At 49.4% G+C, this 12,249-nt stretch overlaps 1 protein-coding gene across 1 annotated transcript in view; it reads right to left on the minus strand.

Annotated features, from left to right (window-relative positions):
* Positions 1–12,249, minus strand: part of DGKG (diacylglycerol kinase gamma) — a 113,997-nt gene that overhangs the window by 30,705 nt on the left and 71,043 nt on the right. The window contains exons 22-23 of the mRNA XM_026660821.2: positions 10,649–10,739; positions 754–955 (exon numbers count right to left, since the gene is read on the minus strand). Coding sequence (XP_026516606.1) covers positions 754–955; positions 10,649–10,739 — 293 coding nt within the window. The remainder of the gene's footprint in view (positions 1–753; positions 956–10,648; positions 10,740–12,249) is intronic.

A 12,249-nucleotide genomic window follows, 5' to 3' on the forward strand; every position in this document is an offset into this window, starting at 1 on the left:
CTGAGAAGGCATCATCGACAGCTCCCCGCTACTCCCCGTGCAGTGCAATCAGCAAACAGCCTCCTCAGACAGAGCCCAGACACAGACATCAGGCCCTGAGTCTCACGCTGACCTAACTGAGATCTGTGTCCAATAATCCCCACACCATCCACTGTGTTATCGCTAACCAATCCCCCACTTGCTCTGCTCCACAGCACCCTGGCTGGCTGGCAATGCAGGTTGAGGTTCACTCACAGCTGGTCCTGCCCCCATCCACACCCAGGGCACTCTATTCACCACCCACCCACACCCAGGGGAAGGGGGGATAACCCACCTGCTCCCTTTGTACACATAGGGAGAGATGGTCCTTGAGTTGGAGAAAGGCAGGAGTATTAACGCCATTGTATACATAGGGCCACGTCAGGATAGTCAAAGGAACCATCTTTTGACCATCTCCAGGGCTTTCCAATGCCCAAAGCGTTGGCAAATGGACAAAGATTTTTAGGTGCCATGGAGAGAAGGGAAGGAGGTGGGATGAGGGCAGTGTGGATTTACTCTGTTCTGGGCCAGTTAAATGTTCATGAAAGAACCACTCTCGGCCATAAAACATATTGTTGGGAACCTTCTCTCACTCTCCTGTTTTAAGCCATGACCAAAGCGCCTACAGAGATACATGCACAGTTCAGTCATCCCCGCTCTATGCTTTATCGAGCCCTACCGCCTCCCATCCCCCAGCCTCTCCATGCACTGGGAGTGATGGCGTTCGCAGCTCACCTTGGACACAAAACTTGAGCTCCTTGGCATCAGTGACCACCGTGGAGTGCAACTTTTCGGGCACTTTCTTGCTCATCCGGTTATAGCTGCGCTGTCTCTTGGTCTCGCCCCAGAGATTGGAGCCGCCATACATGCTGGGGATGTTGAGGACGGCGATGCCCTCCAGTGAGGTACTGCTCAGGTCCAGGAGCGTTCCGTCACACTGCAAAGAGACAGGCATGGTCAGGCATTAGACACTGACTGACACCCCGGGTTACGGACACAGCCCAGCGCCCTGATTGGGTGGGGCCTGTGGGCACACAACAGAGACACAAAGAAGGGACAGATGCAGAGCTCCCAGGAGCTGGGCTTGCAGAGGCATGTCCACTTCCCCAGAACTCCAGAGAAGGCCAAGGCTAGGAGAACTGGCGAGGTCCCGCATGGCAGGAACACCACCAGGAAATGGTCCGGACATCCTGATCTACCGTACGGCGGCTACAAGCACCGACAGAAGTGTAATGCAGAGAGTCCAAAATCAGGCGACCACACAGCATTCATCAAAGCACGGAGTCGTTATGTGGCAAATGGAAAAATCACATCAGTCCCTTGAAATAGCACCGCTGCCTTTCTGGAGGACATGCTAGTCAGACACAAGTGGCTGGGCTCGATGCAGGGGCATTCAGGTTGAAACACAATGGCCTGTGACGTACAGGAGATCAGACCAGCTGATCCCTTCTGGCCTTACGCTCCATGACTGTGAGATGGGGAGGCATGTCTCTTTGGGGGTGGGGGAGAGAAGAGGAGCCATTTTCATCTGAATGGCTAGTGATTTCCATGACCTGGCTCTGGCTGGGTGGTGAGGCCCAGCAGTGTGGAAGGCAGAGGACAGTGAACAGAACAGTGTATTCATGGCACGCGATGTTTGGCCCTGATTCAGCAAGGTACAGGTATCTGAGCACGTGTTTAGCTTTAAGCACATGAGAAAACCCATGGATGGCAACAGGGCTACTCATGTGGTTTGAGTTAGGCACATGCCTCAGTGCTTTGCTGAACTGGAGCCAGAGGACAGAGCTGCTGATCTCTGGCCTGCACACACAGACTGCCCAGGCTGGGATACAAAAAGTTCAGGCTGCCACTTGGGGAGCAGGCAGCACACAGGGGGTCTGTTCTGGGTACCAGCCCCGCCCCACGGAAACAGCCTGGGAATCCTACCCTCAGAGAGGCCAGTGGCGACTTGTGCCGCCCATCGGTCTTTCCACTGGGTGTACTCTGCATGCAGGCAGCAGTTCAGACCAGGCCGCATGCAGCCCCTTCACAAACAATGTCTGGTTTTCTTCCCAGCCCCGGGGCTGATAGGCAGGTAGTGCATTTTGTCAGTCTTTGAATGTATTCCATGCGCTGTTCAGAACTGCTAGAGGCATATGGAATGGACAGGAAATACAGCTCATCCATGAAACTGAAACTGGCACAACGTCCGCTACAGGGCCTGCCTTGCAAACAATGAGTCCCTGCTCAGTCACCCCCCTATGGAAAACCTGGGGAAACACCCAGACTTTGCATTGTGCCCTGAAGACCAACAGAGTCAGGTTGTCGTGGATTAAATCAAGGGAAGGGAATTCAGAGTGGAGGGCCCTTCCCTGAGAATGCCCTGCCACTGACTCCTCGTCATGCATACCTACCCTCCGGAGTGCCAGCGGGGGAGCACCTTTGATCTCAGCATCACTGGGGTCTGACCCCATATGAAAGGTAATCTCCATTACACACAAACCCCAAGCCCTAAACAGCTTAATGCTAGAGCCCGTCAAAACAATTCCCCGCAATATGTAATTTCAGTGAAAAGGGCTTTTTGTCAAACATTTTTCACAGAGTAATTTCCATTTCATGGAAACGTGTCAACGAGGCCAGGAAACATTTTGCCCCAAACTGAAAAATGTAACTGAAAACAGAAATTCTGACCCCCGCCCCAAGTTTTCTGTTGTGGTCTTTTGAAATCCCCAAAAACATTTGCAGGACATTTTGATGAAAACAAAAATATCAATTTTTAAAAATTTCTCATGAAAAATAATTAGCATTTTTCAAACAGCTTTTCTTAAAACCAACTTGGGTGGGGGGCAGCTGTCAGCACTGAGCATCACCTCGTCTCTCCCGGATGTCAGGAGAAGCAGATGTTATACAAGCACCTGACCTGGCAGAATCTTACATGCTATGTTATTGTAGTTGTGTGGGTCTCAGGGTAAAAGAGAGACAAGGTGGGTGAGGTCATATCTTTTATTGGACCAACTTCTGTCAGTCTGTTGTTCTTCAGGACCTGAAGAAGAGCTCTGTGTAAGCTTGAAAGTTTGTCTTTCTCACCAACAGAAGCTGGTCCGATAAAAGTTATGACCTCACCCACCTTGTCTCTCATGTTGTTGTGTGGGCATTTCTATTTTGAATATTGTATGTAGGGTGCGAGGAGTGGAGGGGGTCAAATATAACTCTCTGATAGAATTCAAGAACCCCCATCCTAGAAACACTCTATCATTAGTTGGTTCTTTCTTTTGGCTACAAGATGTTTTTTATTATATATTTTAAATGAAAATTTAAAAAACCCAGAGAAGTCTGATTAGATATTTTTTCACGTAATTTCAAGTGGAACTGATGTCACTAACCAGACAGTTTCTCAAATCACTGCTCACAGTTCACCATGTTCTATCTACAGCAGCTTAGAAAACGTCCACTGCTCAGCTACCTTTTCCTGTGGCCTCGTCTCTTATTATTTGAACTTACCTTAGAGAATGAAATATTTTGGCTCGTCAAAGCCTTATTCCTTTGATGACTGGATACTGTTTCTTCTAAATGCGATTTGGAAAATTGGGTTGACTTTGGCAGAAAATAATATTAAAGATGTGAAAGAAAAAATTGTCAATTTTGGAGCCTCTTTAGGAAAGCAATAAAGCATTCATTACTTGGAGTCCTTACTGAGGCGTCTCTGTGTTACATAGAAAAATTGCAACATTTGAAAATTACACTAAAAGGTATTTGTGGCTTTCCAAAGGACTAGAGGGAGGAACAAGTAAATAGAGTTTTTAATTGTATAAATGACTTTAATTCCTCTGCCAGCATTCAAGCAGGTAGAGTATTTTATAAACAAAACAATACTTGGTCCATGAAGTGGCCCCTATATACTATTACCCTGACATCATCTTCTGATTGGGAAAGCTGATGACTTATAGGTGGAAAAATTAGGTGTGGTTTCTTTGAGGTAGAAGGGTAAATATCTTCCTTGATATTGCTAAAACTACCACGCATGTAGGGGGAAAAAATCTTTGTTTGCATTCAAAATGTATTTCCTAGGCTTTAAAGCATCTGTTCTTTTGCCTGCTAAGTTACAGCTGAGCAAGGATCAGAAATGTTATTTTTTTCTTGGATTTTGATGATGCTAGGGAATTTCTGTCCTCCGTGTTTTCCAAAGAAGAATGTGTGTTGGATAACGAAGAACTCTCTAATTCTCTGTGGCTAAAATTTTGACTCTTTTTCTTGCTGAGTGAGGACCTCAACCTTATTTTTCATGGAATCATAGAAATGTAGGGCTGGAAGAGACCTCAAGAGGTCATCTAGCCCAGCTGCCCATGCTGTGGCAGGACCAAGTAAACCTAGACCATCCCTGGCAAGTGTTTGTCTAACCTGTTCTTAAATACCTCCAATGATGGGGATTCCACAACCGCCCTTATAGAATCATAGACATGCAGGGCCGGAAGGGAATTTTTAAAATAATTCATGCTAAAGTTAGGACATTTTAAATATTCATGATAAAAAATTAGGACATTTTAAATATTACCACATGATTATGTGTGTGAATCTGCCTGCAAATGAATATACCAGTATGCACACACACATACACACTTATCTTTGTATATGCAATACTTTTTTATCCCCCACAATGCTTGGAAGTCGTCTCTTTTTTTAGCTCACCCTTGATTGTGAAAAGCCAGAAATGTTTTTTTATTTATTTTAAGCTAAACTCAGAATTTTGGGGCTTTGTTTCAGTTACTCATTCTTCAATATATTTTTGAAAATAATAAGAAGTAAAATATCTTCTAACATCTCAAAGTGCGTGTACAGTGCCTAGTGCAGTGGGGTACTGATCCATGACTCGATGCCACTCAACTCAATGGCATTTCTCTGTTGGTCTTTAACATGATAACTTCTGAATGCTGCGTCTAGTTAACTGCAGACTTCTAGGGTCTGTAAAGCTTCCAAGCTGCAGGTCACCAGGCAACGCTATGCAGGTAGAAAAAGGAAGTGCCAAAGACATGCTGATGCAATAGGATATGGCTTGTTTAGGAGCAGGGAGAACAGTAAGGGCCCAGTCCCAGTTGATGTAACTCAATGTAGCTCCACTGAAGTCACACAGATCATTTCCATTGGAGCGAATGGAGCTGGGCAACTGGCCCTTCCTGTTCCAGTCTTTCTGAGAAGTGGGAGTTGGAGTGCAGGAGATGGACAAGGGAATAGGAGCCTGAGAGGACATGGAGGGACCTCTGACATACAGACATGTGGGGAGAGAACACTGGGATGCTCCTATGTACTGAGACTGGAACAAGCACGTCCACATTGGGTGGCGTGAACATATCCTGGACGCGGAGATGGCTAAGAGGAAGGCTATTAAACACTAAAGCACACACACATACCCAGAGTGTCTAGCCAGCCTTTCAAGTGTGGGTCTTTAATGTTAGGCACGTGAGTCTGTAATTAGTTACCTAAACTCGGTTGCAGGCACTTAACTGCTAATTCATGTACACACTCATTTAGGTAGCTGAGTATTTAGAGTCAGATTTACAAAGGCAGCTGGCACCTAAAGATGCAGGAAGACACCTTGGGGGGTATGAGCTATCCCAGGATAAGCACATTTTTACAGGTATTCCTGTGTCCATGCCGAGGGTGGGGTGTATTGCTTGGACGATTCTGGTATAGTCAAAGCAGTACAACTCTCTAGTGTAGACATGGCCTATAGGCCCCCTAGGCTGACAGTTATCTCACAGTAGATCTATAGTGAGGAACAGAGGTACTCTGGAGATTATAGGCTCGATACAGCAGCCATTGAACAGATGAAACAAATGAAGGAATGGACCCAGGAGTGCAGCAAGGTCGGATGGCTGGAAAAGGGCATCAGATAAGCCATTTTTATCTTTAGGCTAAACATTACTGGCCCGAACAGGGAAGGGATGGAGGTGGTGACCCAGTCCAAAAGGAATGTGATCTGCCAAATCCTATACACTCCGGTGCCTTTATGGGGTTGGGAAAACAGGTGTATTAGAAAGGACCCCCATCCTCTGCTGGGCTTAACAGAACTTGGGCGGGTTTGTGCTGGCTTTAAGAACCCGGTGCAGACGCCACATGCACACACAACACACTGAAGAACATCCAACGAGCAGGGAATGTGTTCCCCCCCCCCCCTTTAACCCTCCTCTGTTTGTGTGCCAGCCTGCTACAATGGGCTCTTTGAGAAGGGGCAGCTGGCAGGGAGGCTGGCCGTAGAAATGTGCAGCTGAGGGAAAACCAAATTCATTTCCAGGAGCTGTCCCATAACGGATGCCAATTTCCAAAACAAAACCGCCATTTCTCTGCCCTCATGGCAGTTGCCTCAGAGCTGGAGGGAGGCCGGACTGGGAATTTCAACTTAAAATGCTGCTAGGTTAACACTTTGCTGCCTGGGACGGCGATTTACGTAACACACCCATGCTTGCGACGGAGATGGAGCGCTTGAAATATCTGCACTTGCTCCTGATCAACAGCGCCGATCTCAAACCACAGGATGCATCGCTGTGCAGCATGGCTTCTGCACAACATTCAGAGACATGGAACAGAAGTCTGGGATTTTAACAACCCCTTCCCCTCCCAATCTTTCCCCCCATCCCATGGCAGCACCACCACCTGTTTGGGGCGGTGTGTATCTTCCCTCACCTTCAAACACAAATCCTAGGTGTGGCTCAAAGATCAACAGTTTCACTCTGTAATTTTGCCAGGCTGGCTGACAGAACAGTGCAGGGAGGCCAGCCGGTCACAGAGTCAGAGATCATTACTAGGGACCAAGGGGTCACCTCGGTCATCAAGTCAGTAACGTGATATCTTGGCAGATCAACTCCCCTCCAGTGCCGACGCTAATCTGACCATCACTAGCGATGCTGCCTTGCACACCTTTCCTTTACTAATTACTCTGGACTACTTTGGTCTAATTCCGGTTGCTGGGTTTAGCCTGCAGATGCTGGGTGATGGCCTGTGATACATAGGAGGTCACTAGACAATCTGGTGACCCTTCTGGCCTTAAACACTATGACTCTATACTCCCCTGCCCAATGTTCCTAATATCTCATCTAAACATCCTTCTTTAATGACAAACTATTGCTCACCTTTCTGTCCTACCATCTTGTGTGGCTGGATAAATTGCCTTCCTTCACTGAGGTTTTTACACTGAGGGGTTACAGTCCACATTCCTGTGTTGTCATTAGTATTTAGTGTTTGTATTGCACATGGCCGGGCCTAGGGAACTCAGTCTGCATGCCAGCCAGCAGGCAATGGGGACACACACCAGACCAGTGGGCGAGGCTAGAATGGGAGGATGAGTTGCCATAAAGCCAACACAACATCCCAGAAAAGCTGGTCACATGCCTTGCCGACGCCAGTTGAGAGGGATTTGTAGAGACACATTGTGGCAGGTATGTTTTAAAAATGGGATTTAAAAAAATACAAGGTGGCAGCTTTATGAATTTCTGTGGGGACTTTTCCCCAGGAATGGCTGGTGATGGGGGAGAGTGCATGGAGATTGTCGGGGGAGAAATGGACAGGCAGGCTGGTACCGCTGGGGCCAACAGCTCGACAGGTGAGCAGATCGGATGGAGAGGAGGGCTAAATGGAGAAGGGTGTTAAAGTCCAAGATGTGGAGCTTGTGTTTGCTGTGGTGGAGGAGAGGGGCCAATGGAGGGACATGGAGGCGGGGTGAAGTGACCCTAGCTGCTGTGTTTTGGTGGTTCTTTGACAGCAGTGTCTTACTCTCCAGGTTTGAAAATCATTCCATTCTCCCTTTTGGTCTCTGGTTTTGCTGTATCTTTCCTATTCCAAAGATACCTGGCTGGCATGAACTCGGCCCGGTCTGGCTGCCCTGGGCAACACAGGGAGGCACCATTACTTCCCTTGCTAACCCAGAATTCTCTTTCACAGGAGAGTGGGAACCCAGCCGTGAGGCCCAGGCCCACAGCTGTCTCCCCTCACTTTGTCCACAAAGTGAACCATCCCTGCCCTTCGGACACTTCACCCCAGCCCTCGTCCATCAGCTGCAGTCACAGTCCTCTTTCCCTCTCCCCACTCCCCTCCCCGGCCCACAAAGCCATAGCTGAGGGGCTGAAAGGGGAGGGGCCTGCTGCTCCATCTTTGGCACCTAACTGGTCCTTCTTTGCTTGACTGACATCAGAGGACAGGACCCATCCCCTTGTCCATGCTGGGGAGCGAAGCCTCAGAAAGCATCTCCCCCAACCCCCGGCCACGTATCCTGCATTACAATGGATCTAAGTTGTGTGGCAGGCCCCCGGTCCCACTGCTCAACAAAAGCGAGGCTCTAATTGGCCACGATAGCACAGTGCTGCACAGAAGGTGACGCACATGCTTTCAGAGTGCTCCTCCACTTCTGCTATGCTGTCACATACGCACCAGCTGGCCTCGGAATTCCACCTGGTCCACACCCACAGCAGTGACATGAGGGCAGGTGCTTGAGGGGGTCTGGGTGGTTTGTCAGGTAGCAGAGAGGGGGGGATTTCCACCACCTCTCTCCCACCCAGCGTCCCTCCCAAAGACCTATCCTCAGGGCCGATTGGTTCCTTTTCTGCCCTCCGCCGCCCATACCCAACAGTCCCCAGGATCCCACCTCCACTAGCTCACTACAGGTAGTTCTGCCTGACCCAGAGGGCACTCCTGGGACTGGCGTTCTGCTCTCTCTGCCTGGGCAGAGCTGGGGAAAGAATTTCCTAATGGAGGATGGAGGAAAATTCCACTGCTGGAGGTAAAATCCACATGCATTTCTCCATCTGTGGATGGGCTGAATGTATGGTGCTGTCTTTGACTAACACCGGCCCCTCCATCATACGCCCTCTGCTATCTATAGCATCTTTCTCCCTGGTTCCACTTCCCACACTTGTCTGCAGTGCAGGATTTCATATGCAATACTATTCACCCTCTTTTAGTTCCCTCCCAACCTTTCCTATACGGATTGTAATTAAGTGATGAGATACACTCCGGGAGATTAGGATCTCCTGGGATTTTCTTTGCTGGACATGAATTAAATTGCAAGCAGCATGGCCTGCATGGTCAGATCCACGTCAGCCTTTGTGGCAACCGACCTGTTTTTTCTAGCCCTCATGAATAAGTAATAAAAGGTTCATTTATTCAGAGATAAGGAAAGCAGGAAGTTTACAAAAAAACACAGCACAAAACCCCCAGTGCGAACTGTAAAATGACAGAGCTCTTAGCAACCACTGACAAGTGGCTCCCCCCTCCTCCTTTCTCTAATTAAAGGCTGTTTCCATGTCGCCAAAAGGCGGCTGTGTGCGGACACAGCGTTTACAGAGAGAGACTGTTCCAGGCCCACTCTCCAGTACAGCTGCAAGGCACAAACAGGAGTATTCTGTTCTCCCGCAGCTGGCTGCAGTTAGGGCAAGTGCCCTGCTCCCAGCTCTCTGGTATATGTTTAAGGAGAATTCACCTTGCAAATATACAAACTTGACCAAAATATTTTCTTGAGCTGTCTTGTCCATTTCCTTTCCCCGGGCTGCTAATCAGGAGATCTGGTCGTCAGCAGAAGCCTGCTCCTTTCAACCAGCTTCCTCCCCGTCCCCAGCATATCTAGTGACATCACACCCCAGTGGGGTCACATCATCGCTCCTGGATCGAGCTGTCACTGAGCGAATCAAGCAGGAGTACAGAGCTGCTTTCAGTGGAGAACACCGCTATTTACATACCAACTACTTAGTGAGGACAGGACTGTTTCAGGGGAATATGCTAAAACATTTGCAAGCTGCAGTTACATCATTATATTTCAGGTCAGGAGCTGGGCTTTCTTGGCCTAACACTCTAATGATCACTATTTATTATTTTCACTGGCATGACGCTCGGAGGCCGTAGTCAGAATCCGGGCCCCATTCTGCTGGGTGCTATACAACCGCAGAGGAAGAAATGCTGCCTGCCCCAAAGAGTTTACAGTCTACTTATTGAATGTAACAATGGTGCATTGCTTGAGATCAGATATCTGCCTTTGCTCTGAAACGATACTTTAGGGAAACAAAAATGGAGGCGGGTCTGTATGGTCAGATACCTGCATCGATGGGTAACATTTTCAAAATCACGTACAGGACTTAGGAGCCTACGGGTAAAATTATCAAAAACATCTCAGTGACTTAGGACCCTAAGTCCCATTTTCAAAAGTGGCAGGCACTTACGGCCAGATTGTCAAAGGTATTTAGACACCTGAAGATGCAGATAGGTGTCTAGTGGGGTTTTCTAAAGCATCTAAGTAGGTTTGGTGTCTAACCAATCCAATGAAAGTTAGGCACTGAGGTGCTTTTGAAAATCTCACTAGGCACCTATCTGCATCTTTAGGTGTTTAAATACCCTTTGAAATCTGGCCATAAGTGCCTAAACCACTTTTGAAAATGGGACTTGGGTTTCTAAATAACCAAGGTGCTTTTGAAAATGTTACCCTCTGCCAATCAATATTCTGATTTCAGCTTGCTACCGGCCACAGTTCACTGCCACTCCTGGAAGTCCCTCATTGGGCAGATGTCTGAGAGCCACCATTTCATTCCCAGAAGCACAGCCTCCAGGAGGAGACTCTGATGGGAACGCTGTCAATGCCATGCTTGGCAAATGGTCACCGTACGCTGGAGCTCACCTCGATCTCTAGGTAGTCGTGGAGCTTCTTGCAGGTAGCAGCGAAGGTTTCAGTCGTGCCAAATTCAAAATACCACAGCTTGTTCTTCATCCTGACACACAGAACACAGAGAGTTGGGAGGACTTATTAACACATTTGTCTGGAGACATGGCTCCATCCCTAACCCCTTCCCCTCCAGGCCAGGGTTCTCCAGCCCCACTGACAGGGGAATTCTACCGGCCTGCTGCTGAGACCCTGCCCACAAGCTTGTCTCCTAGGAAAAGTGGGATACCGTCACATGGAGTGACGCTGGCCAGCCAATGTGATACATACACATGCCCCGAGACCAACTGAATATGGGCTGTCGGGGCGGCTGGCAAGGCCCAAGCGTAGAGAAGTGGAGACGTTTCTGAAGCCCTGCATTCATGCCGGCGAGGGGATGCCAGACGCAGCTTTGGATACACAAGATGAATCATTGAGCTTTGTGATGGGTTGTGCATACCCCGCACTGGAGAAGAAAGGATTAACCCCACACTATGGGCGGCGGAAGTCCCGCCCTGCTGGCCGTGCTAGGCATACTCCAACTGCTGCCTCAGTATAAAAGGGAGCAGCCCAGCTCATTCTAGGTGGATGGCCGGAGGGGAAGGACCTTCAACCGAAGCTCCAGCTGAAGAGCCGCCACAACCCTTGCCTGCAAGAGCCAGAGACCCTGTGAGCTGGATTGGAGGCCTGGAGCCCAAGGAGCTCTGGAGGACCATCCACGCTGAGGAGCTCGGAGACCCTGATGCCCCATGGACAGCAGCTTCTGGAACTACGGTAGGAAGTGACCCGGGTGTGTGTGTGACCAAATGGTATCTCCCACCAGAGTGAGGTCAGCGTGTTTTGGTGGGATTCCCTGCTAACCCAGTGACGGACCGCGCTGTTACTGTTAGGGCCCTGGGTCAGGGCCCAGTGGAGTTGGGTGGGCCTGGGACCCCCTACTCGGGCCATCACTCCCCTGGTGGCGGCCCCCACCTTTCCCTGCTATATTGACTCTGGCCATTAGGCTGTGTTGCCCTGTGTACGAGGGCCACCATATTGACCTTAGTCATTAGCCTGTGCTGCCCTGTGTTCGAGGGCCACCATATTGACTGTAGTCATTAGGCTGTAATTCTGGCCATTGGGCCGCACTGCCCCGAACCTGAGGGTTGTTAGCTGAACACTGGCTGCTGAGCCACCCTGCCCTGTCCCCGAGGGTGATTACACGGACTCTAGCTGCTGGGCTGCACTGTCCGAGGGCTAGGGGGTTGTTAGACTGACTCTGGCCACTGGGCCGTGTTGCCCTGAGCATAAGGGCTGCTGTACCTGACCGCGGCCTCTGGGCTGTACCGCGTTCACCCCAAGGGCCACCAGGGAGACTAACTGCGGTGATATCACCACCCTGTCCCGCCCCAAAGTGGGATGGGGTGTACATACACCGCGACAAGCATGTTCACACTGAGCCAGGCAGTGGGGTGGAAACCCGGAGAGCAGGAATTCCTGCTTTTGGCCAGGACTGGCATATCACAGGAGGAGCTCCACACCCTGACAGCCAAACCAGGCGGTGCAGAGACAGTCGGGTGTCAAGTGCACCGAGCCTTCTC

The sequence above is a fragment of the Terrapene carolina genome, unplaced genomic scaffold, assembly GCF_002925995.2.
Source record: "Terrapene carolina triunguis isolate 2854851 unplaced genomic scaffold, T_m_triunguis-2.0 Scaffold837, whole genome shotgun sequence".
Lineage (NCBI taxonomy): Eukaryota > Metazoa > Chordata > Testudines > Emydidae > Terrapene > Terrapene triunguis.